The sequence below is a fragment of the Chamaea fasciata genome, unplaced genomic scaffold (genome assembly GCF_029207755.1).
Source record: "Chamaea fasciata isolate MVZ Bird 193981 ecotype frontalis unplaced genomic scaffold, bChaFas1.0.hap1 SCAF_1, whole genome shotgun sequence".
Classification (NCBI taxonomy): Eukaryota; Metazoa; Chordata; class Aves; order Passeriformes; family Sylviidae; genus Chamaea; species Chamaea fasciata.
In genome coordinates, this window is record NW_027094086.1 from 114834343 (window position 1) to 114860754 (window position 26412).

Below are 26412 nucleotides of genomic sequence, written 5' to 3' on the forward strand. Positions count from 1 at the left end.
ATGACTTTTGTCTGCCCAAACCAGAAGCAAATGGGCATCTAGATAGTTTTAATACAGTCATATTTTATGACCACTAGCTTATTTCCAGGTAACTTGAAACTCTTTATTTATTTATAATAATTATAAATGTATTTATGTATCTATGAAACATGTGGTTTGTATTTTGAAATTTCAGAGAGAATGTTTGCAGAGAGCTTTCTCCAATTTGAGCCTAATTTTTACTGAAGTCATTGAATTTTTTCTTTTGAAAAATAAGCTTTTGGGTGAACCTCAGAAATAGCAATATGAGGTTTTCCATTACAAAATATCAATAAAACCAGGCATGATTTTTTTTTAAAATATAGCTGCCTGCTAACCTAATTACATGTCCACCAGTAACCATTATCATAATTTGACCAAATTTCCCATAGCAGTCACATTCTTCCACCATTCTTTGCTCTCTTTTGAGCATAGCCATCCTGTGTTCACTTCATCGTCACTTCACCAAGCCATGGTTAACTCTCAACAGATACCTGTCAGTCCAGCCCCATAATCATTTAACTTTACATGTTTGTCCCTTCCTTTCTATTAGTCATACTTTTTTGTGTCTCTGGTGTGCTTTCAATGTGCCTTCAGGAATGTTTTCTGCTTTACTGCTTGATACAAAGCCTGAACCTACACATCTAGAGATGCACAGTTCTCTTTTGTGTGGACTCAGTACTCATTGTGTCACACTGTCATCAACTCTGATGCACTTTTCCCTTGAGCCACTTCTGCAGTGGCAGGCAAAGGCTCCAGGTCTGCCAGTTTGACTTGAGGAAAGGATCTTGCACAGATTTTAGCTAGACTTTATTCACCCACCATAGTTCTTGCTGGCTAGGGATATAGATTTCAGAAAACAATTAACTTGTTCTGGTCTGTTACTTTGATTTTGTTGAAAATAAACTCGTTCAAATTTTTTTTCTCAATTATAATTGAGTTTAAGCCATATATTTCACATCTGGAATCTGTGTTGAACGCTTCAGAATTCAGTGGTTTGGCAATTCAGCTATCAGTTTTTAAGAAAAATAGAATCAAATCTGGAAACTCATCAAGTCACACAACAGACAAAACCCATGAGGCTAAATCCATAGCAGTAAAAGCATCTCTTATTTTGTTTTCCAAGGCTTTCTGCAAAGTTCTATATATTTGCAAACTGTAACTCAAAGCCTGCAATACAGATAACAATTTTTCATTTAGACTTTTTTTTTTATTTTAGAATTTATTTTTTTCAACTAAGTGATGACTTTCTGAAGCTCTGGTTAAGAAAAGCAGAAAGCCTAAAGCTGAATTAACTCTGCTGTTCATATCTGAATCCCTGAAAATAGCTCAAACAAATGCCAGTACCAATCTTTAGGGTAATACTTATCCCTATTCAGAGTGACATTTGTAGATTAGAACATACTCATTTCTGCTTCACTGATTTTTTAGGCACAGCATATATAAGAAGCATTGACAAAATGCATTCGTGTTAACAAGATTCATCCAGGTACCTCCCCTCTTGACATTTAGAAAATATTCTTTTTCCTTATCTATTCCATCATGAGGGGCGAAATTCACCAGTTTCAAGGAAAGTCTTAGAAATTTATTATCTTTGCAATTAATTAACATCAGTCAGTTGCAGAGTAGGTAGGTAACTCAAGACAGCCTTCATCTAATACATGCTTCTAAGTGAGTAATAAGAGAAATTAGCATGGAAGATAAACTGTCCCTTGTTGAAATTTCAGGGAAAACTAATGTTTCCTGAGTCGACAGAACAAAACAGACAAACAAGGAAAGTTTTATGTCAAAGCTGATGTCTGAATGGAACACCCGTGTGCTGGAGAAAGAACACAAAAGCCATGAAGCATCTCACAAAACCACAAAATTATCACTCAATTTAGAGATCTTTTGTATAACAGCCCCCCCCCCCCCCTTTGCTTTTCTATCATTCTCTGCCCTCCAGGATCCTTGCTCAACTACATATTTATTCAAGCTGGTAGAAGTTTTTGTTAATAAAGGCTTAAATCTTTAATGATACAAACATCACTTTATTCACAGTTACAGATCAGCTACTCTTTGGCAAGGCTGGCTAACTCACACTGTAACACTTCAAGTTAAGGAAATCCCTCCCAGTCAATAGAACCCTGGTTTATCGAAATAGTGGCTAAACAGGGCTGTCTCCAGTTCTGTGTTCCTCTCATGCCCTCCTGTGTACGCATGTAGTAGGTCAAAGCAAAATGCTGGAGAGCTGACATTTCTGCCGGGGGATGAAGTAAAGCGAAGAGAAGGCTGCAGCCCATTATGCTGACCTAGTGTTAAGCTGAATGTAAGTAGATTTCTTAGAGCCTTTACATCTTAGGGGCAGTCGGCAGCTTCAGATCGTGATAATAAGTGATTTGAGATACTCTGGAAATGAGATAACATTACTCATTTCTGTAAGTACAGGGCAAGAGGAGAACTACATATTCCATTTTCTGCTTGATGCCCAGGTGGTTTAAAGGTAATATTACAGTCTCCCTCTGTGTTCTTTCAATGATACTTATGGAACTGCCTTTCTAATCTGTTCAGGCTACTGGGAGACCAACAGACACACTGAAATTCTGTTTCTTTTTGCCTATGAAGAAATGCATTATTATATTTTCCATGTATAATAATTCATTATTATGTTTTCCACTTATAAAAAGATATATTTACCCCAGTACAGTAAGCCATTAAGTTTTGATGAAATCATAAAAACAATTTCTATCTTGCTTCTGTCTTGCATTACTTTATTTTGCGACACTGGGTCTTTTTTTTTTTTTTTTCTTGTAGCTATGTTCAAATCAACAGCTTTGTAATTCAGACTGTCCTGAAAACCATATGCCAGATCCAAAGCCTTACTACAGTGAGACTACAGGAAGAATTAGTTTTTCTGTCTAAGTCAGTTGTGTTTATCCTGCAGATCTGGTTATTGAAACACGAGAGCTTTCAAAAACCTGTTAAACAGTGAAGTTAACCATTGTCTTTTATGAGACTTATTGTCTGCATGTAATAATTTTCTGGCTTTCGTGCTGTAAAAAAATGTGCTGATGCCTGCACAGAGCTGAGCATGAGTTGAGTCTGTGAGAGGGGGATATTACACAGAATTACTGGACCTTCCTATTAAAAAGCTCAATAGCTCTTTGCCTTTTTGTTCTTATGTTTTGGGATAGACTGCAAATGTTTATACAGATAAACTGTGCACTGTGGGTTTTGATTTTGTGCTTTACTGCATGTTTTTGTGTCCTCGTGAGCTGAGCTATACTAGCAATAAAAAGCATGAGTCAAAGCCCACTTCTGAGCTTGTGCCTACCAGCTAGTTCTTATGGGTGCTTTTCCAAATATAAACGTATTTGGAAAAACAGATTTTTATTTCTCATGCAATGCACATTTGTTCATTATGTTTTGCAAGGGAGGAAATACTGCTGGCTCATAATAAATGTATCATGTACCATAAGCCATGGTCTAGTACATTTTATACTGAGTATGTATAACTAGCAAAATCCTCTGTATAACTAGCTCCAAGATACTAACTTTGCTTCGCTGTTAAATATTGAAATATTAAATATTGAAACAAATTTTAAAATTCAGTTAGGCATCAATACAGCCTATGGGCTACCTTGTAATTTTTCCTGATGTGGAGTTGCTATTCTGGATTTTTCACTAAAGACGAACTTAAAAGTGAGAGCAACTTCCACAGAGGGAGTTTACAGAACAAAATATTCAGATGATACATCCCATAACTCATCACTCCCAAGCCAAGATAGCCCCCAAGACAAAAAAAAGAAGTGCCATAACTTGTGGAATGGCAGTGCATGAGGGGCTGGTGTCCTGGAGCTCTCGCTCTGACTGTGATGGAGCTTTCCCCCTGTGCCCAGTTCCAAAACCTACATGCTCTGCTATCCTGCTCAGTGCCCTCATCAGCTCCCAGGACCTGGGCAGGGGACATCCCCCCCGTCCCCGGGTCTGCCAGCAGCCCTCCCCTGTTCTCAGCCTCCCTGGAGGCAGCCCAGCTCCTGGCAGGCGTTGTGTAAGAGTGTTGTGTAAGAGTGCCAGGGATAAGCCAGAGACATCAGGAATTGCAGGTAGGGTTACAGGAGGGACTTGTGCAAATGATCCAGGTTGCCCCATGGCCCTTCTCTGGCTTTTAAAAGGGGATGTCAAAGAGCAGTCCAGCAAGGAGCTGGACAGCTTGTCAGTGCTTTTGAAAGGTGCAAAATCGCTTTTGCCACCTGCCTTGAGAAGAGACAGGAGGCAGCAGTGCTTGTCCACCCTGTGCAGCTGCTTGATGAGTGGGAAGGGAAGCCTGAGGCCTTCCAGAGGGTGCGCGATTCACGGTATGGACAGGAACCAGGATTCAAACCACAAAATTACCCTGGCCCTGGCCTAGAGGAGACTGGCAGCCACCATTTGCATCTGAAACATCAGAATACTGTCAAAAGCACCTTCATCCGCTGGGCAGCAAACTCCTGCTAGATAGTCATTGGTAAATCTGATGCATTCATGTGAAGGAGGAGGCACTTGGTGAAAGTGGGAAAACACCTAACTGCACTGATTAATGCTAATTGGTTAATCGCCATTCATTATGGAAAAAGCAAGGATGTGCAGTAACTGGCAATATGGCTAGACAGTACTTCTGTATTGGAGACCAGAGCCTGAGAATTAATTCCAAATATCACCTATTCAGGCCACAGGAGCTGAAGATTCCAAAGATGTCTCTTTTTTAAAATGTCTTTAGGGGCAGTATTAGAATATTATTTTCCTGGTGCAGGGCTGTAGATCTGAAAAAATACTCTGCATGAGGATGCAGTATGCATTTCGGGCTGCTTTCATTTCAGGCATCCAATATGATCATGAAGACTACCTTGTAAAAAAAAAAAAAAAAAAAAGAAAGAAAGAAAGAAGAAGAGAAAAGTGCAGTATAATGCTATTGATGGAGAAGGAGCAAAGTGCCCAGTCTGCTGCTGCAACCCTCTAGCAGGGAGGTCATGCGGGATGTGAGATAGCAGCCTCTGAATTGATGCTGCGTGCTCAGGGACTGTGACTCAGAGCCATGAGACCTTGGGTAGCTCTTTTGTGGGCAAGTAAGTGCTCAACACACAAAAGATAATCTAACAAAGCCTGCTCCCTGCTCCCTGTGATGTTAGCTAAGCTTAGCCATAAAAATTGTGTCACTTCTGGCAAGAAAGAAACTTACTCTGCAGCGTCCATAAAGACCCCTAGACATTACTGGCCTGATGCAGTGGAGGCTCATCTGTGACTCATCTGCATCCTTCCCATTTGTTCCTGCTCACTACTTTTTAGCTGTAGACTCTTAAAAAGAACCTGATTTCCTCCAACATCTTACACAGCTATGCCTTCAAGAGGAACTGGCTACAATTAATATAGACACCACTTAATATTCTTGCTCGTGTAGAAGTAGAAGCTGTGTTGTGCCTTCAGAAGACTGTGCTATGTGTGTGCCAGAATGGATAAATAGTTCTGTATATCCGCCATGTTTCCATCTGTGGGCAACATTCCTTGGAAAGAAAAATAGGAAATTACTTCTGGCATATAAAATGCGGTATAGAAGCACCCTTTAGAAAAGATCCCAAGACATTTGGGAACATTATTAAAATCATAAAATATTTTAATTACCACTATGATTTTAATTATTATTTATCATTATTTTAATTAATGGTTTAAATCATCATCATAATGATGATTAAAATCATCATCACAAAGCAGGTATTACAAATGGGCCCAGTTACTGTGTATCTTTTGGCGGTTGCTAAATTGACCTAGTGGAGATGCCAGATGGGCAAGATGCTGTACATTTACAGCAACATTAAGATCTGCTCCAAGAAACTTTATCTCTAGGCAGGTATGAGGAGAAAAAGAGGATGCACAATCTCCATTTTATGCTGTGGCACACAAAAAGACTGCCAAAGCCAGATATGTTAGTGTAATGCTTCAAAACAAAAGACCAGCTTTTCTTACAGTTATTTTGTAATTAGTTTTTTTACACAAGTGACAGCTGCTTTTATGCCAAGTCCTAGTCTCATCAGGGAAAATGGCAAAACTCCCAGGATAACTAGAATTTTTCTCTGTACAGAATTCATTGCAGAACGTTGTATTTATCCTTTTTTATCGTCCTTTTTAATAGATTGGTACAAACCAAATAATTTTATGTTTAGTAAGTAATTATTTACAGGAGGGGCAGAATTTTTGTTTAAAACACTCAAGTGTTTGCTTCAAGTATGCTTGTGTGTCAGTGAGTCACCAAACCACAATTAAATTCTGGGAAATGGCTTATTGTTGAGGTTCACGACATCCCATGATGTGGTGGGATGGGTCAGCGTCTGATTTTAATTGGAGGCCTGATCTAAATTTGTTATCTTCTCAAATCTGAATTGACAAACTGTGAAGGATTTTGAAGTTCCACAAGATGTCAGCAGCAAAAAGAAAGACCTTTCATGGTCACCTCTGGTTGTGTGGTTGGTACGTGGCAAATATCAAGCAGAGTATTTGCTGTTCCCTTATAAGATTGAGGAGGTTCCATCTTTTCTAAGAGCCCAGATGAATTCTCAGGTGCCTTGCCTGGGAGAAAAGATGAGGTAAAAACACACATCGTCACACATATGCTGGAGGATTTTACCAGTTCACGGGCTAGTTAGGGTTGGAAGAGACTTGTGGAGATCATCCAGTCCAACCCCCCTGCCAAGGCAGGGTCACATAGAGCAGGTTACAGGTGACACAGGAACATGTCCAGGTGTGTTTTACATGTCTCCAGAGGGGGAGACTTCATGATTTCCCAGGGTAGCATGTTCCAGTGCTCTGCATCCCTCATGTAAAGACGTTTCCTCTGTAAAACTTCAGCAAGTTTTGCTTGCTTTGCAAACAGGATGAGCATTATATCCTGTAATCAGTACTTTCCATTCAGTATAATATACTACAGGGAGAAATCATTTCAGATTACTAGGAAATTAGAAAGAACAAAATAAATTGTTTCCCCAGGGAAGTGGTCACGATCCCAAGCCTGTCACAGCTCCAGGAGCCCAAGGCAACACTCTCAGGCATGTGTGATTCTGCAGAATCACAGAATCATAAAATCTGCTGAGTTGGAAGGGACCCATCAGGATCACATTCCTGGAGCTGTCCTGTGCAGGGCCAGGAGCTGGACTTCGACGATCCTTGTGGGTCCCTTCCAGCTCTGGATAGGATATGGTTATGAGTTTGTTTGGGGTTTTTTCCTACTTTCTTTTTTTGGGGGGGGGGGGGGGGTGTATGTATGTTTGTGTCTTGTGGGGGTGTTTTTTGTGTTTTTGTTTGCTGGGGTTTCTTTGGTTCTTTATTGTTTGGGGGTTTTTGGGGTTTTGGGTTGTTTTTCTTTTTTTGCTTTGTTTTGTTTTGGTTTGTGGGTTTTTTTTGGTTTTTGGTTTTTTCTTTTTTTTTATCATGAACAATTCCGACATGTTGGACTAGCAATTAATTTAATTTAAAGCCTATATGCTCACACGGCCGGTCAAGGCAAGGAAGGCACGGAGCGACGGGAAAACCCGGCAATGGCGCTCGGGGCTGAGCCGCGGGCCGCTCCCGCGCGGCCGCCATGGGGCGCTGCCGCGCCGCGCCTCGGCCGGGCTCTGCCTGCGGGCGGCCGGCCGGGGAGGCCGCGGCTCCTCCCGGCGCCCCTGCCTTGCGGCCCTTCCTGGTGCTCCTTCCCTGCAGCGCTTCCCGGTGTCCTTTCCCTGCGGCCCTTCCCAGTGCCCGTTCCTTGCGGCTCTTCCCGGCGCCCTTTCCCTGCGGCGCTGCCCTGCGCCTCCCGGGCTGGCCGCCGGCGCTGCCTTCCGCCCCGTCTCGGGTAGCGGGGCGCGCCGCCCACACCGCGTGTACCCGAGCAGGGTCTGAGCTGCGGGAGCGCCCCGGAGGCCGATGAGCTCAGGGGAAGCGCTGGGGCCCCGTCGCAGGTACATTTATTAACCCAGTACTCCGCCTCACCTGCTCTCTCGTTCTGACCCCCGCCTAAGCGCAGCAGATGCGCTCCGTGTTCAGCCCGCTGCTAGGGGAGGATGCTTGTTTCGAGGGAAAGGCTCCCTGTGCGAGGAAACGGTGGCCAAGAGGAAACAGGGACAGGGCTGGGGCACTGAATGGATGGAGAGTAATAAAATCCACAAGTTTGTTAACGAAGGCCAGTTTCTTACCGTAACATGATGATCAGGACAATTTAAGAGAGTTTGTACTTGCTCTCTAAAATGTCACTTCCACACTAACATTAAAAGAGAGGTATTTTCTGTTCACAGAATCACAGAATCAGCAAGGCTGGAGGAGGCCTTTTAGATCATCCAGTCCAAACATCAACCCAGAACTACCACAGTAACCCCTAAACCACATCATCCAGCACCAGATCCAGGTGCCTCTTAAACCCCACCAGGGATGGTGACTCCACAACCTCTCTGGGCAACCTGTTCCAATGCCTGACCACCCTAACAGTGAAAAATTTTATGTAATATCTAATCTGAGTCTCCCCTGTCTCAGCTGAAGGCCATTTCCTCTGGTCCTCTAACTGCAGTCTTACCTCACTACATTCTCCTTTTGGGGAGTTGTAAAGAGGGGTGAGGTTCCCCCTGAGCCTCCTCCAGGCTAAACAACCCCAGCCCTTCCTCATAGGACATGTTTTCTTCCCGAGCCTTGTTGCCCTTCTCTGGATGTGCTGCAGCACATCAATGTTCTTTTAAAGTGAAGTAAAACTCACCCCAAACAGTGTTTGAGGTGTGGCCTCACCAGTGCTGAGTACAAGGGGATGGATGTTCAAGAGAGCATGATTGTATTCTCAGGCTAGTTTTCCGCAAGCATTATTGGGGTCACTTTTAGGCCCGGGATTTCTTACTTAAAAATTCTAATGAGATCTTGTGGCTATTCTGGAGTAATGCCTTTAGGATTGCCTCTGCTTGGGTTGGATTGTTGGTGCTTAAACTAGGGAGCGAGCTGGGATCATCCAGCTGGGCGCTGTGTTTTGGGGAGGGATGGCTGAACAAGGGCATGCTGCCTGTGATGCCTCCGTGTGAAAAACGTGAGGGCTGGTATAAATACTGACATGGCTGAAGGATGTTTTCTTAACTGGTATCCATGACTTTCTGTCCTGGCGCTAAATTAGCTTGCAGGGCTTTGGTCTTTGCTACCAAACAACAAAAAATAGTAGGTCAGTGTGTGTGTGTGTGTGTGGACATATGAAAGGGGGGCACAATCTTAATATCCAAAACAAGGCTTTAAAACACCAGATTCAGTTCTTCACAGCTGCAAGTGTCTTGTTAATAAAATGGAAAATGTCATTGTTCAAAAGTTAAATGTTAAGTACACGTAAATTACTTTTCTACCACATGAGTAAAATTACTGTTTACGTCTCAGAACTTTGGAAAAGTCAGTAGACTTTTGGGTTTCAAATGACGTTAGTAAGAATCGATGTAAATGTGACAGAGAATTTCTAATTCCTTTGAATCCTCTGTTTTTACTGAACCTGAGACTAATGGACATATATCATTAGAAACTGTAAAGCAGAAACCAGTTAGCTCCTAAAGTCACATACGAGACTTAGAGAAACTTCTGCAAAAAAAAAAAAAAAAAAAGAAAAAAAAAGAAAAAAAAAAAAAAGAAAAAAAAAAAAAGGAAAGTATTCCATGAAGTGGGCAGAAGCTTTTTCTTTTTTTTTTTTTTTTTCCCCCAGCATCAGTAGGCATAAGCTTTTAAATGTTGCTTCCAAATCCCTGTTAACCACAGCTCCTCCAGTCCACCATGTTTTGGACCCTATTTACATTTGTTACCTCAGGCAGCTAGCAGCTAGCAAAGTGGTTTGAATTTAATGTGTTAAGCCATCAGGCATTGACCGTGCTATTCAAGACCCAGAAGGTTCCATCTTGGTTGAATGTTAGTGGTATTCTGCAGATGAGCATTTATGAACATATTACATGGGGGTTTTTTTCTTTTTTTTTTGGCAGGTGACATTGGTGACAGAAGAAGGACAAGAATGATTACATATCCATAACTCCCAGCAGTATGTCAGGTAATGATGTTTAATAACATGCAATATTTCTTGCTTTTCTGGAGTGATTATTGCTAAGTATTTATTGAAAAATGCTTCTTTGACAATTTCTGAATCCATTGGTGCTGTGAATGGATATGTTTCTTCCATCCAGAGCACAGAGATGTGGGAAACATAGTAATCTTCCCCAACATTTTTGAAACTTTCATCATCCTTGGTTTGCCTTCCCGAACCTAGTTGTTTTCTGTTCTAAATGCACATCCCAACTTCAGCATTCCTGCTGAAGCTGCCAGCACAGGAACAGTTTCTGCTGAGTATCCTGGCCTAAGTTATCTTGTAACATGGACATATTCCCTGAGCTTCAAAGTGAGACAGTCAAACTTATTTTACATAGGTTGCCAAGTACACTTAAGAGAATTATTGACTAGGTCTGCAAGTGGGCTGAAGATCCAGAGTTGACATGACCATTAACCATTTTAAGACTGCTTAACCATCTTATCCTGGCCAGTTGCAGAGCATCTGAAGGTTACACGTAAATTAACTGTGTCAGAACCCCCATGTACCTAATCCCAGAACAAGGTGTCTAGAAGGATGTGCTTATTATGTGGAGATCATATAGAAGGCCAGATAATTTCAGACTTCCAGAATTTTTTCTAGTATTCATCAATTTGCCTAAGAAAATGCTCTACTGATACTGTTTGTCAATGTGTATTTCAAGAGCCAAGCACATAAATGGGACCTTTTAAAACCCTGCAAAATACAGCATGTGCTACATAGGAAAAATCATCACTAACAGGACTGTATTCCTGGTGTTCTGCCCAAGGGACAGTTTATTTTTACTTGACTATGCAGATCAATTTTCTTTTCCTTTTCCCTAGAAGGCTCTCGTCCATTTGTACTGGCCAGCAAGGGTAACAGCTGCATTCACCAGCAAAGATGGTTTTCTGCCTTTAGGTTTCTAGAGAAGAGGTGAAATTCATTGGAAGAAACAGAGTATTATGTAAATACATGCTTCCATAGTTAAACTTATTATTTGAGAATATGAAAAGGTGTGTCTTTTTATGATTTGTTTGCTGCCCATTGAAGCAGAGACAAATATAAGAAGGAAGCAGAGAGCATTTTGTGGAATGAAGTGGAATACTGATGCTTGGTTGGTGTGTCAGGTTCTGACTTAGCATCACTGCCACATGTGGATCGGAAAGGGGTTAGTGTCCTTAGGCTGCATTGGCCAGCCCTGCTGCAGTGGTTTTGCATTGTCCTGCAGGCATTCTGGGCATGGTGATCTCATTTGGCAAACGCCTGTTTTGGAAGAATTTAAAGCACTGGCATGTAACTTGGTCTCTTCCAGCTCTCTGTTGTGCGCTTCCTTGTCTCATGCTGAACTGTGTTTTATGGCATTTTACTACAGGGCTTGACGTCGCTGTGGTTTTGGAGGGAGCAGTTAATAGCTTCTGCTGTGTGATGGCAAGAGATGAGGAAGGAAACGCAGTGTACCCACTTTATCCTCACCTTATCTGTTGGGTCTGTGGCTTCCTGTGGAGGGTGGGTTTGTGGAGATTTTCCACTAGCACTCTAATCAGTCCTGTCTCTCTGGACTTGCCCCTGGCAGGGCAGCTCTGCTCAGCTCAGAGAAACATAAAGCCTAATTGGAAGGATCTATATTTCTTTTGACAGAAGTCAGCAGAACAAATATGTGCAAGGAAAATTATCATCAAGGAAAAAAAAATAAAAAGGGTTGAGATGGAGATGATTGTTTGTACAGCTGCAGATATCCAACACTTTTCATTATGAGCAGTTCATATTTTCTGTTTCTGGTTATAGGAATGACATTTCCCACATGAGCGTAAATGTGAAGAGAAGCATGGATGAAATGAAAGTCTTTCAAACTGTATAAAAACTTCATAAATACCATGATCCAGAGCCAGACGAGTCCTTTTCTAATGAATGATAATGGAAGTTTAGATTCTGTTACTGAGTCGCTGGAATATGGAAGCAGAATCTAATATGAAACCAAACCAGTTGGCTAAAATAACAGGCTGTATTATTCTGTATTTTTGATAGATAACTTTTCTCCCCATATGTTATGTTTCTACTGTGGTATTTATTTTCCACTTTTAGGCACTGCCTGAAAGCCATCAGGTTCTAGTGCAATTTAGAGACATTTTTTCTGACAGGAGATTGTAGAATTTGACCTTGACAATAAAACCAGGCTTTAGTACATTTGCAGTTTCTGTAAGAAAAATATTTTGAATATTTTGACATCTCATCTTTAAAAATACATACTGGTGTGATTATTTTATGTGCTTATAGCTTGTAATAGAGTTTTAATAGAGAGGGTTCTAGTTTGCCAAAATTATTTTGGGAATTTCAGAGTTATGGGTATCACAGAAGGATTTCAGAAATGTGGAAGCCCTTACTTAAAAGTTAATAAAATTAAAAATAAAAAGCAGAGTCAGTGTATGAGGTAAAATATTTGCACACAAAAAACTAAACTGAAACACAAATGTTGAATTAATGAAGTCGAAACTACTCTTCCTTTTCCTCAGAATGCAGTCAGAGTTCACCCAGCAATACAGATAGAGTTAATGAACTACCTAATACTGAATTCTTGATGTCATAGGAAGCAGACAAGTGAAAAGCTGGAACCACAGGTTTTGTAGACACAGTGTTTGTCAGTTTGTTTTTGCAACTCTGCCAGTTCTAGGTGTCAAGACTTGCCTAATCAGGTTTTTTTACACCTAACATAGAGATACATTGAGATAAAGGGATGCTTCAGGAGAAGTGGACATAGTATGTCTTTGAGTATTAGGAACCTTTGAGACAGGTGCATTCTGTTCTCATTAACTGAAGCTTGGTAAAGTAAATAGTTTTCAGACGAGCCATCGCACACTGAAGTGCAACAAAGCAAATCTGAAAATTTAGCGTTTCTGTTTTGAAACATTGTTTTTATTAAATGTGAATTTTCTTTTGTAGAATCACAGAATGGCTTGGGTTGGAAAGGACCATTAAAAATGGTCTCATCCCGCCCCCCTGCAATGGGCAGGGACATCTTCAACTAGATCAGGTTTCTCAGGTGCCTATCCAACCTGATTGTGTTGGGGTGCCCCTTGTCTGGGCAATTGGTTGCAGTGTTTTAACACCTTCATTGTAAAAACCTTCTGCCGTATCTGTAAATCTAAACTGACCTTCTTCCAGCCTGAAACAATTACCCCTTATCCTGTTGCAACAGGCTAAAAAATTTGTCCCCATCTTTCTTAAAAGCCCCCTTCAGGTACTAAAAAGCCATAATAAAGGCCCCAGAGCTTTCCGTCTTCAAGGCTGAACAGTTTCAACTTTTTCAAGCTTTTGTTATAGGAGAGGTGTTTGATTCCTGTGATCATCTTGGTGTCCCTCCTCTGGACTCACGGGTCCATGTCCTTCCTGTTCTGAGGACCCCAGAGCTGGATGCAGTGCTCCAGGTGGGGGTCTCATGAGAGGGGAATAGAGGGACAGAATCTCCTTGCTTGCTCTGTGGCCATACAGCTTTGGATGCAGCCTATGGTATGATTGGTTTTCTGGGCTGCAACAACAATGTTCATCAGCAGTTTTACAGTTGACACCAACAATTGCTGCCCACAGAGTTGTGTCTGAGAAAAAAGACTTCGTCAGCATTATAAAATTAGTACTGTCTTAGCAATTAGAGCAAGTTCTTTTATGTGCATACATTTGCACAATAGAATACCAAAAAAGTTGGAAAGTGTTATTTATTCATTGAGAAAATAGTACTTTCAAATAAATGTGTAAAATAATTTTTAAAGTTTCTTTCTGTTTTAACACTGTAATGAAGCTTCTGGTTTAGCATCACTATTCACTGGCCACAGCTATCACTGAAGGCTCCCTTCTGTACATTTTCTCCCAAAATGCAGGACAAACCTTGAGACATATTTTCATCGTACTTTATTTATTAGAGCAAAAACTGAAGAAGAAATTCATGAATGGGTTCTAAAACCTAGAAAATAATATGTGTAGAATACAGTAAATCTCATAATTTTTACCTTCATGGCAGATGAAGAGAGACTGTAAAGAGTGTAATAGTGGTTCCAGTAAAATTGCAGCAGTTCTTTCACTGATTTCAGTAAGGCCAAGGTTTTACTCTGCTTTTACTTGGGAGCTTCAAAATCTACCCAGTCATTTTGCTTCTACTCAAATATCCACACTGTTCTATTTGGTAATGACTGTGAAGTTAGATCAAGATAGGAATTATAATAAAATTAAGTGCTTACATTGGGGAATATAATTTAAATGTCATAAATGCATATTTTCAGTAAGTAGAATTTAATATGCAACGTTTCTTGAAACAGGTCCCTCATTTGGAGGAGAAAATTAATCAGCTTTTGTGCAACAAATCCATTTGAAAACCAGTGTCTCCAAGGGTGTTGCACGTAGTTTCCAAGAACTGGGAAAAGTAATAGAATAGGAAAGGTACCACATTTTCTTCATGAGTCTTTTCACTGTAATGCTCATTACCCTGTAAACTTGACATTAATTCAGGCGGAGAACAGTTTATTGTTTGACATCAGCTGAGAAATTATTTCTCCCGAATTTCTGTAATGATTTTCCTAGGATAATTTAATTTGACATACATCACTGTCTGACACTTCTCTGCCTGCCAGACCATGATAAAATCCGACTAACTCAAGTGTATTATTTCTTTTAAATAATGGACTTTCTAGGAGGACAGTAAATACTTTAATATAAGGTTCTGTTACACCAGGATTCAGCAGCTTTGTCATGAGCTTTTGGGGATTTTCAAAAGGTTAACAAGATTTATATTGTGGGATGTTTTTGCATGAAGCTATGAATCACTCCATGATGGCTCTTATTACTTAGAAGCGTATTTCTGAATATGCAGTTAAAAATATCACACTTGCTAAGTTCTAGGTTAAAGACACTCTGGGTTAATTTTACCTCTTTTTTTGGTTCAAAATTTAATATTTTCAAAAGTGCTTTTTAAAAGTGCTATATAAATACAAAAGCTAAGTAGTCTGGAAAACATTTTGAAATGTTTCAGATTTTATGCAGTTCTTTAATATGTTGTGTTTTCTTTCCAAGTTACGAATACCTGCTGTTTTTCCACAGAAGATCACACATTTTCAAAAAAAAAAAGAAAAAGAAAAAAAAAGGGGTGGGGGATCTGATTAGATTTCACAAAGAACAGAGAGAACAAACTTTTTTTTTGTAGTAGCATTATTTTTTTTTAGGTTTATAGCATTTGCTAGCCATTTTAAGTACGTTTCATTATGTTAATGTTGATTTTTTTTCTATTTTTTTTTAATGATCTGTCAGTATATTTAGTCCCTTTCTGAGTAGTTTTATTTAAAGCCAGAGCTGTTTTTTCTTTTGCGAACTCATTTTTCTGAAAGTTGTTTCTGTTGGGAGCTGACTATTGTGTTTGAAATTTTGGGTGTAATACTTAGACTGTGTAGCTGTGTTTCACTACTGGCATCAGGTGAGGAGGACTGCAAAGTGTTGTTAGTATAAAATGTACTTGTTCATTTTGCAGGCAAGAAGTTTTTAGAGTGGTTATTTAAAAGGAGTAAAATGTCCTGTTTTTTCTAAGTCTTCTCCAATAGTCTATAAAATAAAGCAGTTTACTCTGCTTGCCACAGGAGTTGCAGCCTGTCATTTTATGATCTTCAAAAGCCTGACCACAGCTGCTGTTTAGTTCTTCTGATAACTGTATGTCAGACCGATGAACTTGAAACACTTGCCCTTGGTGTTGATCCCTGTATGTAGAGAGGACTGTATTTTTTTTTTTTTGGTGCTGATTGTAAAGCTGTTGGTAAACTGGAGGATCAATCCAAACAGGCATTTTTCAGTTATTTCCATATAAAAATACCTTTTACATAGACTAAATCCACTTCTCATTATGTTCTCTAAAAGCATCAGATTTGTTCCAGTGCATATCATAAAAGAAGACAAATGCTTCAGGAGATGTGTACATGTTACCATGCACAAAGGCCTTTCACTATTGCTTTGTTGTATTTCTGAAAATGGTTTAAACCTGTACCCAGCAAGTTAAAAGAATTCTCTCCTCACATCCATGTTTGTCTTTCTTACTGAAGAAGCTTTGACTGCATTGTTTGGGCAGATTTTATTTGTTTATTTACCTTTTTTGTCTTTAACAAATTATATGTTTGTCAAGACTGCTAGTTTTAGTACCTTTGTTTGTTTTACCTGGCCATTCCTCAACCCTCAGCCCTTCAATGGGAGGTGTTTCAAGATACTGGCTATCTCTTAAAGCAATTTTACAACCAAAATAACCTGAACTGTTTCACCTTGATAAAAAGAAAGGGCTGCAATGATGTGCTTGTATCCCAGGATTTTGTAAACAAGCAGCAGCCAAATATACTGTCCACTCCCCAGTGGGCAGAAGTGGAAGGTCTAATGAGAGATTACAGAAAGACCGTGTGAATTGATTTGAAAGCTCATGAGGAAAGTAAAATTCAGAATCAGGATTTTAGAAAAAGGTGGCAGTGATCTGAAGTGATTTGTGGAAGTGATTTGAGTGATTTCCTAAATGGTTTCGCTGTTAACTTATTTGTTTTTAAAGATCTGGTTTATGTATTTTGAGCCATATTCTGAAAATGGTGTTTTGTCTTCTCACTTTTATTTTAATAGGTTCCCAGGCACTACAAGAATTATCTAACACAGCGTGAAGAGAGTAAACATCCATTAACATTCCTGTATTCACACAAACAGTAGTCTGCAAAATGAGTCCTGGAGAGGTGGATTGCTGTCTGTGGGGAATTAAATCAATGTTAACAAATTAAACAAACGGAGGGAGGTGGTTCTGCACATGAAGAGACAGACACTGGGATTCCTTACCAGAGATGTACACAAGAGTAGACTGGGCTATAGTTCAAAGACAGATCCATTGGGTATTGCTGCGATATAGAAAGCCCACAAGGGCTCAGGCAGTCCCTTGGGCTGAGGAATAGCTTGGTGGAACTCTCATATGTGCTTGCTTTGTTCTTGCTCTTCCCTTGGTATCCATTTCTGACTCCTCTTGGAGAACAGCAGCCAGGTGAGCCCTGTGGTTCAGGTATAGCTTCTTCTCAGAAAAACTCCCTCCCATGTGTCATGCAGAACTAAGAGAGCAAAGAATGCATTTAGCATCTATGTGGCTGTATTGGTTAGCACCACTGTTCTAGTTCCATGGTGTGTCCTGGTGTTTTACTGCTTTTCCCCATATAGCTGGCCTTGGTCATTCATTTCTTTTGGTAAGTTTGCTTTACCTATAGCTGCTATAAGATTCCATATTGGTCTACACAATTTCAGTTCATTTCTCAAAGGACAGGTTTTCAAAGAGCTCTTTACATATCAAAACCCTGAACCATTTGCTTCTCTGTGCTCAGAACCTGCCTCTGGTCAACTTACAGATAAACTGTCATGTTCTTCTGGGTCTTCTTTTTCTCTGAATAATTTTTTCTCATGTTTAGAAATTCGAGCGTCATGTCAACCCCAGCTCTTGATAAGCATATGTGTAATATTACTTTAAAAGTTAATGGAAATTTAGCATGTTTTTAAAAAGTGATTGCACTGATTCACAGAGGAGCTCATTTAGAAATATCAAGAACAAGGATAAAGATCTTACATTGTTTGTTACAAGTTTCCTAATATTTCCTTTTCTTAGAATTAGAAAATGTTTACAAAGTTTATTGTAATTATCTGTGTGCTGTTCTTTCACAGTGATTTAACACGTGTCCAAAAGATTGGAAATACTGAAATTTAATCTTGAAATCCATATTCTAAAATGTAATATTTAAATATTTTATAACATTGCCACTGCTGAAGCAAGTAGCAGGACAACAGTCCTGGATTAAATAACCCTGGCTGTTTACTTCCACAAGCATACACATACGCACTGGTTTCTGAAATACTGAAAACCACCTAATGGTTTCAGTAGACATTCCTAGTTCTACCTGTTACAGTTCCTTTCGCTGTACAGTTTTTTTTCATATAGGCATTGTAATTTTTGTATTTTAAAAAATTTAGGAAAGAAATCACATGTTTTCAAAGGTTTTGTTTAGCACATTTACAGAGGCAGAATTTGCATATTTAAGAAGAAGAGTCCGGCTAGTCTGTGTGAGCTGGGCTCCATCCTTCTGCTTATTCAATGATCATACGAGCCTAGTTTAAAAGTTGTGAAACTCAGTTATGAAGTGTTTCCCTCTTTTATAAGGAAGCATAAAGAGAAAATGGTATCTTTTTGGGGGGAAGAAAATGGAAGGATGGGAGAGAAAAGAGGAAGAGGAGAGAAGAAGCTAAATAAATGAGGGAAAATAAAATGCTGTGAGCTGACAGCAAGATTAATGAGAAGAAATGAAACCTTAGCCTTGTCTGGCACAGATGGTTTTATCTTTCCCAGCGCAAACACACATGAAAATTTCACATGCTTTTACTTATAGTTGCTTTGTGGGGTTTAAAATGCTAGAACAAAGTATGAATCAGGTGTTAGCTTTACTGGGGACATGTCCTTCAGTTGTGGCTTGGTTGCTTTTTTCTTTTTTTCTCAAGTCATCAAGTAAAAATTCTCTAGTGTTATTTGACTGGGTCCATACAAAGCTAGGCTGTTTCACCAGCCTACTGTGCATCCCTCAGTCCTAATCCTGATTACATTTGCCTTGGTTGATCTCTCTGAAGCCAACCCACTTCAGTGTCCTTATATGCTTGCATACTTCAATGGAAAAACAAAAAAAAACCCCAAACCTCTATGAAGCGCTTGTTGTCATTTGGATTTTTTCAGTAAACCTCAAATATCCAAAAAAGCAAAACTTTATTATGTACGATTTACTATCAAATAAGTTAATGACAATTCAGAGATCTGTAAGTTGCTTTCCTACTTGCCACTATTTTGATGAACTGCAAACTGAAATACTGTATGGAGAGAATGTTCAGTGGAAATTCTGCTGTGAGCAGTTTTGAAATGTAAAATAACTTTCTGTTATTTGTTTTTGTTGTTAGAGGAAGTGTCTTTGTAACTGGGAAAACAGCAATCCTCTGACATCTCAGAACTGTTAATTTACCTTTTTGCCTAAGTGACAGCCTGTTGCTGAGGGTGAAAAATGAATGTTTGCACTCCCCCAAAAAGTGTGAGCAATGTAGTCAGTCTCTGAGGTGCAGGTCCTGATTGCCTATGTGGTCACAGCAGCTTTCATCACCAATGGATCTAGCTGTTAACTGGAGCTACTGTGGCATAAAGCAGTAATAATAATAATGGTAATCCAAATCCCACCTTGATTGCAACAGGCCATATCCCAAGCAAGGAAAATTAGTGTAGCTCTCAGGGCACAGCAGGAGGAATTTAATGCAGTGCCTCTAATGTTGTTGTGAGCATGGGAACAGGAGCTCTTTCAGTGTGGTTTTTGGTCGTATTTTGTGCGCTCTGAGTTTTTGTCAGGATCAAAGTTCAGGGTTGGTATACAGCTCATTCCAGCAGGAAACACTGTCCTCCTGGCTGGCTGGCTACCACCTTCCATCTTTCTGGAGAAACAACTTAATGCCTCTCTTCACTTGAGTTGTGCTGAAGATGGGAGAGTTTTTTGTGTATTGCTTCTTTGACCGCTGTCGGCAGGTACTAGTAGAGAATTGGGGAAAAACCCCCACATCACTGAGATGAAAACAAATGAATTGTTCCATTTTTTTTTTTGTAGTCCTTTATATACTGAGATTCAGGTAACACTGCATGTCAGAGAACAGGCCAACCTTTACAATTATCCATTAAGGTGTATTTGCTTTGGCCCGTAATAAAAGAATTCTGAGGGGTTCCCCTTGCCTATCCTTTTAGTTAATCTTAATGGGCAGTTTGTCTACTAGAACTTTTCTTCTATAAAAACAAGCTTCCCTTTAAAAAAAAACTTGTGATGGGAATTTGAGGAAGTCTTTTTACCTGTTGACTGCTGAGATGGCTAGTATTGCTACAGTGTGCATTTTGAAGTTGCTTGATGATTCCTTGGTGACAAGAGCCCTGGCCCTGCTTGTTTGTCCCTCTTAACTCTGAAACAGGGCCTGTGGTTTTAGTCATGGTTTCTCAATAGGCTGTACTGCTTCCTGCCTTGATTATAGCCATTTTAACAGTAGCGAGAGGGAGAGAGTGATGCTTCTCTTAATGCTTCTCTTACAAGCAAGGGCTTGAGACAAAATTACATTATCATCCTTTTTCAAAGATTTTGGGTTGACAGGGCCAAGAGCAGGTGCAGGAGATTTCACATGTGTTTTTTGTTTAAAAAAAAAAAATAGCCCTTGAGAAATTCAGGCAGTATGTTAGAACCAGTGGAGTAGAATAAATAATGTAGTCCTCTCATGAAACTAATTTAACATTATAATAAGATCAATGGTAATTTAAGACATAAACATCCGCCATGCCACAGTATAGGAAGTACAAGAAAAGGAGACAAAATACAAGAGCCCTCAGTGGCAGTTCCTTGCAACTTAATCTTTGACTAGTAAAACTTGAATGTGACATGTCCCTGGTGACTGAGAAGAATTTGTGAAATAAAATGGAAACTTGTAAAATTAAATGAACTGTAGCTAACATGGCAGACAAAATAATGAGACAAATTTCAGAGGGAACTAAAAGGAAAAGAGAGGATATATCTTCTTGATATTTGGCTAGCCTTGGTTAACTCTTCCTGGGTAAATTCCAAATGATGGAAACTGTAATAGAGTCAATTTCTCCTCATAGTTTAAATGTATCTATAATCATATTTCAAAGTCCCACAGATGTTTTGCAAACAAAGAAATATGAAAATATGTTTTGATTTTATTTTTTAAGTTATGAAGAGTTTTAGAGTACCTGTTAAAGTTAAAAATCTATGAGCCTTGTGTGACACCCTCTCTGAATACTTGGGGAACAGAATTTTTACCATAGTCATGAATGTATGGCTTTTAATTAAAATGAAAGTTAACACAAATCCTCATAGGCTAAAAGAAAACAAAGACAGCCTTTAATAGCAAAGATAAATTTGGGGAAAAAATCTAGAAATTTTTGCCTAATGAGAATAAACAGCCTGGATTATGAATCACTGATCTTGAGGACTAATAGCAAGACCTGGATAACTGAGCATATAACTGACCTTTCTAAACAAGGTCAAGAATTGTGTTGCATCACTGGCCTGCTCAAGGACCTGACAAAACATGCATCTATTTATGAGTGTATTATAGAAGTGCCTATATTTTTAATAAATATATTGCATATGCCTGACTCTTGCATTTTGTGAAGATTCCAGTATCATCCATGCAGGGAGACAATTAGGGTGTGAAGGAACTCAAGGGAGAGTAGACTTGTACTGAAGCAGGTACACTGTTCAAGGTTATGCAAAGTCTAGAGGAAGGGTGGGTTGTAGTGCACAGTTCTTTTTGCCACAGAAAACAAAGTGTCTAAGATCTGAACTTAGACGGAAGTTCTCAGCTCCCAGAGGGTCTTATCAAAGAAATCTTATCTCTCCCTCTGAGCTTAAATTTATGAAGTCAAGAGAATATCAAAGTGTTCAAATTACAAAAAAAAGTTTTATATTCTGTTCTTTTATATTTTTTTAAATTGCCTAGTATTTCTGGGTTACTTTCACTATTCTATTTTAAACTGATTATCCTCCTACAAGTGATATTCTCTTGCCATATTTCCTGCATTTAGAATTTTTAATTTTACTTAGAAAATCAAGTCTGAACTAAGAGCAGATCTATAAAGCTAGAAGTAGGTAAGGGCAAATTATGTAGGTAACTTACCTGCCCTTTGTGTTGAAGTCCGTGATGACAGGTACTTTCTCAAATTTGTGCTACTGATGTCCAGCTGAGATACAGTGAGTAGAAAAAATGGACTTGTAGCTGCAAATGTCAGGTGAGCTTGTATTCCTAGCAGAAAAAAGGTGTTTGCATCTAAAATTCAATAGCATATTGAGGAAAGCTGTATGTACATACAGGAATTAACATAGGATAACAGTACTTAAAACCAACCATGATTAAGTTTTAGGAATTTGTCCTTTACTAACAGTATTCCACTTAAGAGAAGTCCTAAGACAAAGGATTCAGAAACAGCAGTATTATGATGGGTAGCTTAAATCCCAGTTTACTTTGAATCATTTTTTTTCCTGGAAATTAATGACTTGGCATGCGCTTACTTATTAACATGATATTTTACTGAGTGAAATGGATGTAAAATTAACTCTTAACTTGATTAGAACAGGAGGATCTTACTATGATTAAAACTACTGTGGATATCGGTCATCAAATGTCTGGAATTTGCGATTTTCTTTATGCAAGTTAAACAGCTATTTTGTGTTTGAATTTTGTTACATATAATATAATATAAAATAAAATAATTTCTTTAAATACAGAATATGATCTTTGATGGCTAATTTCACCAAATTTAGTTTTGCTGCCCAGAAATAGAAATTGAGCTGTATTTAGTTTTGCAAATTTGTCAGCTTGTGGTATCTCAGTTTCTTCTATACCAAAGAATAAGCAATGACCAATTTAGATAAAATCATGCAGCTTTGGTATTGTTCATTATCCACACTGGAGCCAAGTGTCTGTGCTCCTGTGATAAAATTAGCATCTCTGATACTCCACTGTGACCGCAGGCGGAGAAAGGCAGTAGGTAGCAAAAGCGGAACTGCTAAGCATGCCCACATAAGAATGTCACACTTAGGTAACAGAGTGTCCCTCAGGTCAGCCTACGATAAGAGCAAAGTCAAACAAGGCTGAATCCTTGATGTTTTGTGTTTTAAGTATCTGAAAATTGTTCACGACCAGCCTCGACCTACAAGACCTCAAATGATCATATGAGCAAGGCAATAAATCGGTGGTAACTTGCCCTGGGGCCCATGTTGTAGTTGTGTTGTTGTGAAAGTTACATCTAGCGTTAGCCTGTCCACATAGATCTGCCTGCTTTTTCAGGATTCTCAGACAGGAAAATATTATATTCACTTTTACCGAAGGGGAACTATGGTGGCTGAATGGGCATGGCTGAAAGGTTCTGCATCGTATCAGTGCAGTCCAGTGGAGATGCACGGGAATACCACAGCGTCAGGAGAGCTGGGGAACCACTTGCTTTCCAAAACTCCACACCTGAGCAAGATTTTGGCAAAGCCACCAGTTTGTAGCCCTGCAGTATTTGCCAAACATCCAGGACGTGGCCTCTCGTTGTGGGACAGACTGATTCACCTTCCTGGCAGAAATCAGAAATGGAATGTAGTGGGCATAACAGAAAATCGTTTCTGTAGGAAAAGACATTTCAAAAATTATGAAATCCAGAGGAATGGACACCAGCTTCCGCAATGCCTACATGCTTCAACTTGGACTAGTACAATTTTACAGCCAGACCATTCAAAAGCAAACTTTCAAATCATGTCAAGTGCCCAGGAATACCAAAAAGAAGAAAAAAAGTGTAAAGGTAACTGGCATCATAAAGAGCACAGCAACTGCTGTATTGAGGAAAAAAAAACAAAACAAAGCAAAACCAGGTTATGTCTTTGTTTGCTGTCAGGGGTTTGGCCATTGGTAAAAGCATTATTATGTGGGGATGTTTTCTTGCTACCAACCTTTTTTTATTTTTTTTTTATCAGTGGTAATTGTGTTTTTTAGTTTTCTTCAAAGCTCTTCTATAAATGTAGTAGCTTTGTGAAAAGCCCTTATGACAATGTGATGAGTACTTACTGGGCTTTTCTGTGTAATGCCTAATACAAAATAATATCTCTTATTTTAGGGCTTTTAAAAAGTATTTGTCTCTGTCTTTATGATCTTTATAAGCAGATCAAAAATCTTTTTTGAACCTGGCCTTTTAAAATAAAGCATACCTTTATACATTAAAAATGAAAAGACAAAAGAAAGCCTTCTTTTCTACTTTCAGGGTGTTCAGGTCTCACCTGTGACTGTGTAGTTTGCCTTCTTTCTTGTTATTAACCATACCCAAAGCCTCAGTAAGTGTATGTACAGAGCTCAAGTGGAACTTGTTAGGAATATTCTTTGCCTCACTAGTCAGGAGAATAAACCATTTTCTCTGAGGTAGGTTGTTTTGTTCACATCAGCACAGCATTGAAGGAATTCCTTTTAGGAATCACAGTTGCTAAGGTATTAGCACAAATGTAGTGCTTAAGTTATTCTTACTCCTCTTTAAACTTGGGTAAATAGTTCTTCATTGCTCTTTGCCTAAAAAAATAATTACTGTATATTGGGAAGAGGGGGATTACAAGTTGTTTTCTTTTACTTAAGTCTTGCGTCACTCCAGGAAGAAAGATTACAGTGTCAGGCAGGATATCACCTCATGAAAAAGTTAAACTGGTCTAAGTACCTGATTTCTTTAGATTTAGTTGTGCTTTACCTCAGAATGCCTCTTTGCTAACAGATGTCAGGTGTTGATCGCTTTAACGTCTTACTAAGGGCTGTCAGGAGGCTACCAAACCCAGACAGTCCCATCCAGGGGCTGGTTAATTATGTTATGTCAAGCTAAATTAGCCTGTTTTCTGCTTGGTTTTATTTTTGAACAAATGAAACTTCCTACCTTGATGTTTCCATGTGAAGTTGAGGCAGGGAATGACTCAAAAAAGGTACATGTTTTAAGTATTGGCCATTACTTTCTCAAGAGATAAGCTCTGTAATTAACTGATGTCTGCTAACAGGGTCTTCCAATTATGATATATGGGGAGGCTTAACCAACTGGGTTGTCTGGGTCACAGGCCTATAATTACTCCTAGTAATATTTGTTCAGGGGCCATCTTAAAAGTTGTCAAAACTGTTGAAGAATTTTTTTTGTCCATTTGTTGGCCAACATCTCAAGGAGCAAACAATCTTGTTCTGACAAGACTGTGTGCTACCTATGTCATGAGTAATGCAAGAAAAAGCAAGCACAAACCGTGGTGGAGTCCTGATCAGAAAAGAGCAAGCTCCATTCTCTTTTTATCAAATTTATTCAAGGCATCAAAAATATTTTGAGGGATAACTGGAATTGTAGTGAATCTGAACGTTTAAATATAAACTATGACATTCTTTGTTATTCAAGCAGACTAATGAGTCTGAAGTATTTCAATAAAAGGCACATCACACTGGCATTTTATGAGTCACAGACAAATTTAGTGTCATGTCATAACCAGTGAGGAGGGTTTTGTGAGAAGAGCAGTTTTAGAGAAATAACTAACTTGGTACACATGGAGAAAAGAGGTGTGCTGTTGTCTAAGTAAGATTTTCCTCTGCTTTGTACTGCAGGGCAGCTAGTTTGAATCTTCCTGCATCAGTTGCAAACCCAAGGAAATCATTTTGTGTCAGAAAAATTTAGGGTTTTTTCCTTCATCTGCTATTATAAATGTAGCATAGACAAAAGGATGGTATTTTGGTGTCTCACCTTCCACTGCGACATACTTCAGGAACTGTCAAATGTTGTGACTTTTCAGCACTAGAATTCCATAATCCTACCTACCTTATGACTCAGTCACATAAGTCAACAAAATAAGATAAACACCATGAAGAGTTCTTTTTCTGGTCTTGTAAATGCTTGTTGTTATTTTGGATTCTGATGTTTGAGGTTTTCTTAGCTTAATCTCTAACAGTAAGTTTGCATAGTCATACTTCTGAGGGACCATTTTGAGTCTTCAGTCATAGTGCAAAAAGTGAATTAATAAGGTGGTGCAAATGCATGCGTTAAAGAGAGGTGGTAACTCATTGTGTGGGCACTGAGATAGTTGTATTTGACAACTTATGTGTGTTGTAAAGCCGCATTAGTAGTTTTGCTCAAAAGCTGTTGCAGTTTTCAGTGTACTTTCCTTATGATATGAGATTTGTCTGGGATGTAGCCCATGTTATGAAAGTGCACATTTGTGTTTGCTCAGTCATCTAATATCTCTTTTTTTTTTTTTTTATTCCCCCAAAACCATCAGAGGTGGCTGAGAAAATTCAGGCAGCAATAAAATCTATAAATAGGAAATATAACAGTTATTTTGTAATGTGTAAAAATTTGTTTTACAAAACTAGAAACTGATAATACAGGCATACAAAACTGTGAGGAGTTCAGAATGGTATGTTTAATTTTTTGCAGCTACATGTTTAAATGTGCAAAATTTTTTTTACTAAATCCTGGATTTTTATTCAGCTTTATGCATGAAGTCTCTGAACAGCAACCAACATAAGACCCTTCCATTTGGTCCTTCAGAAGTGGCACTTTGCCCTGACTGATTTGAATGCTGTGCAATACCTCCCACGTACCGACACTGCCGAATATTTAGAACGGCATGCAGGGGCCCTCTCTGCAGCACTGCGATACCCAGGACTCTAGACCAGGGGTGCACAGTTTGTCAAAAGTCAGGAGAATAGGACTCTTGCAGGTAATGTGCCGCAGCAGATTAAATTGC

The 26412-nt window shown here is 39.2% G+C and overlaps 1 protein-coding gene across 5 annotated transcripts in view; it reads left to right on the forward strand.

Annotated features, from left to right (window-relative positions):
- THRB (thyroid hormone receptor beta) overlaps positions 1 to 26412 on the forward strand; it is a 158259-nt gene that overhangs the window by 97245 nt on the left and 34602 nt on the right. For 4 of the 5 annotated variants that reach the window (XM_066194395.1, XM_066194374.1, XM_066194382.1 and 1 more), the window contains one exon: positions 9990 to 10054. In XM_066194395.1, the coding sequence (XP_066050492.1) occupies positions 10048 to 10054 (7 nt within the window). In that variant the 5' untranslated portion in view covers positions 9990 to 10047. Of the gene's footprint in view, positions 1 to 9989; positions 10055 to 23017; positions 23466 to 26412 lie in introns of those variants that run through there. The other variant, XM_066194404.1, reaches the window with a different exon arrangement.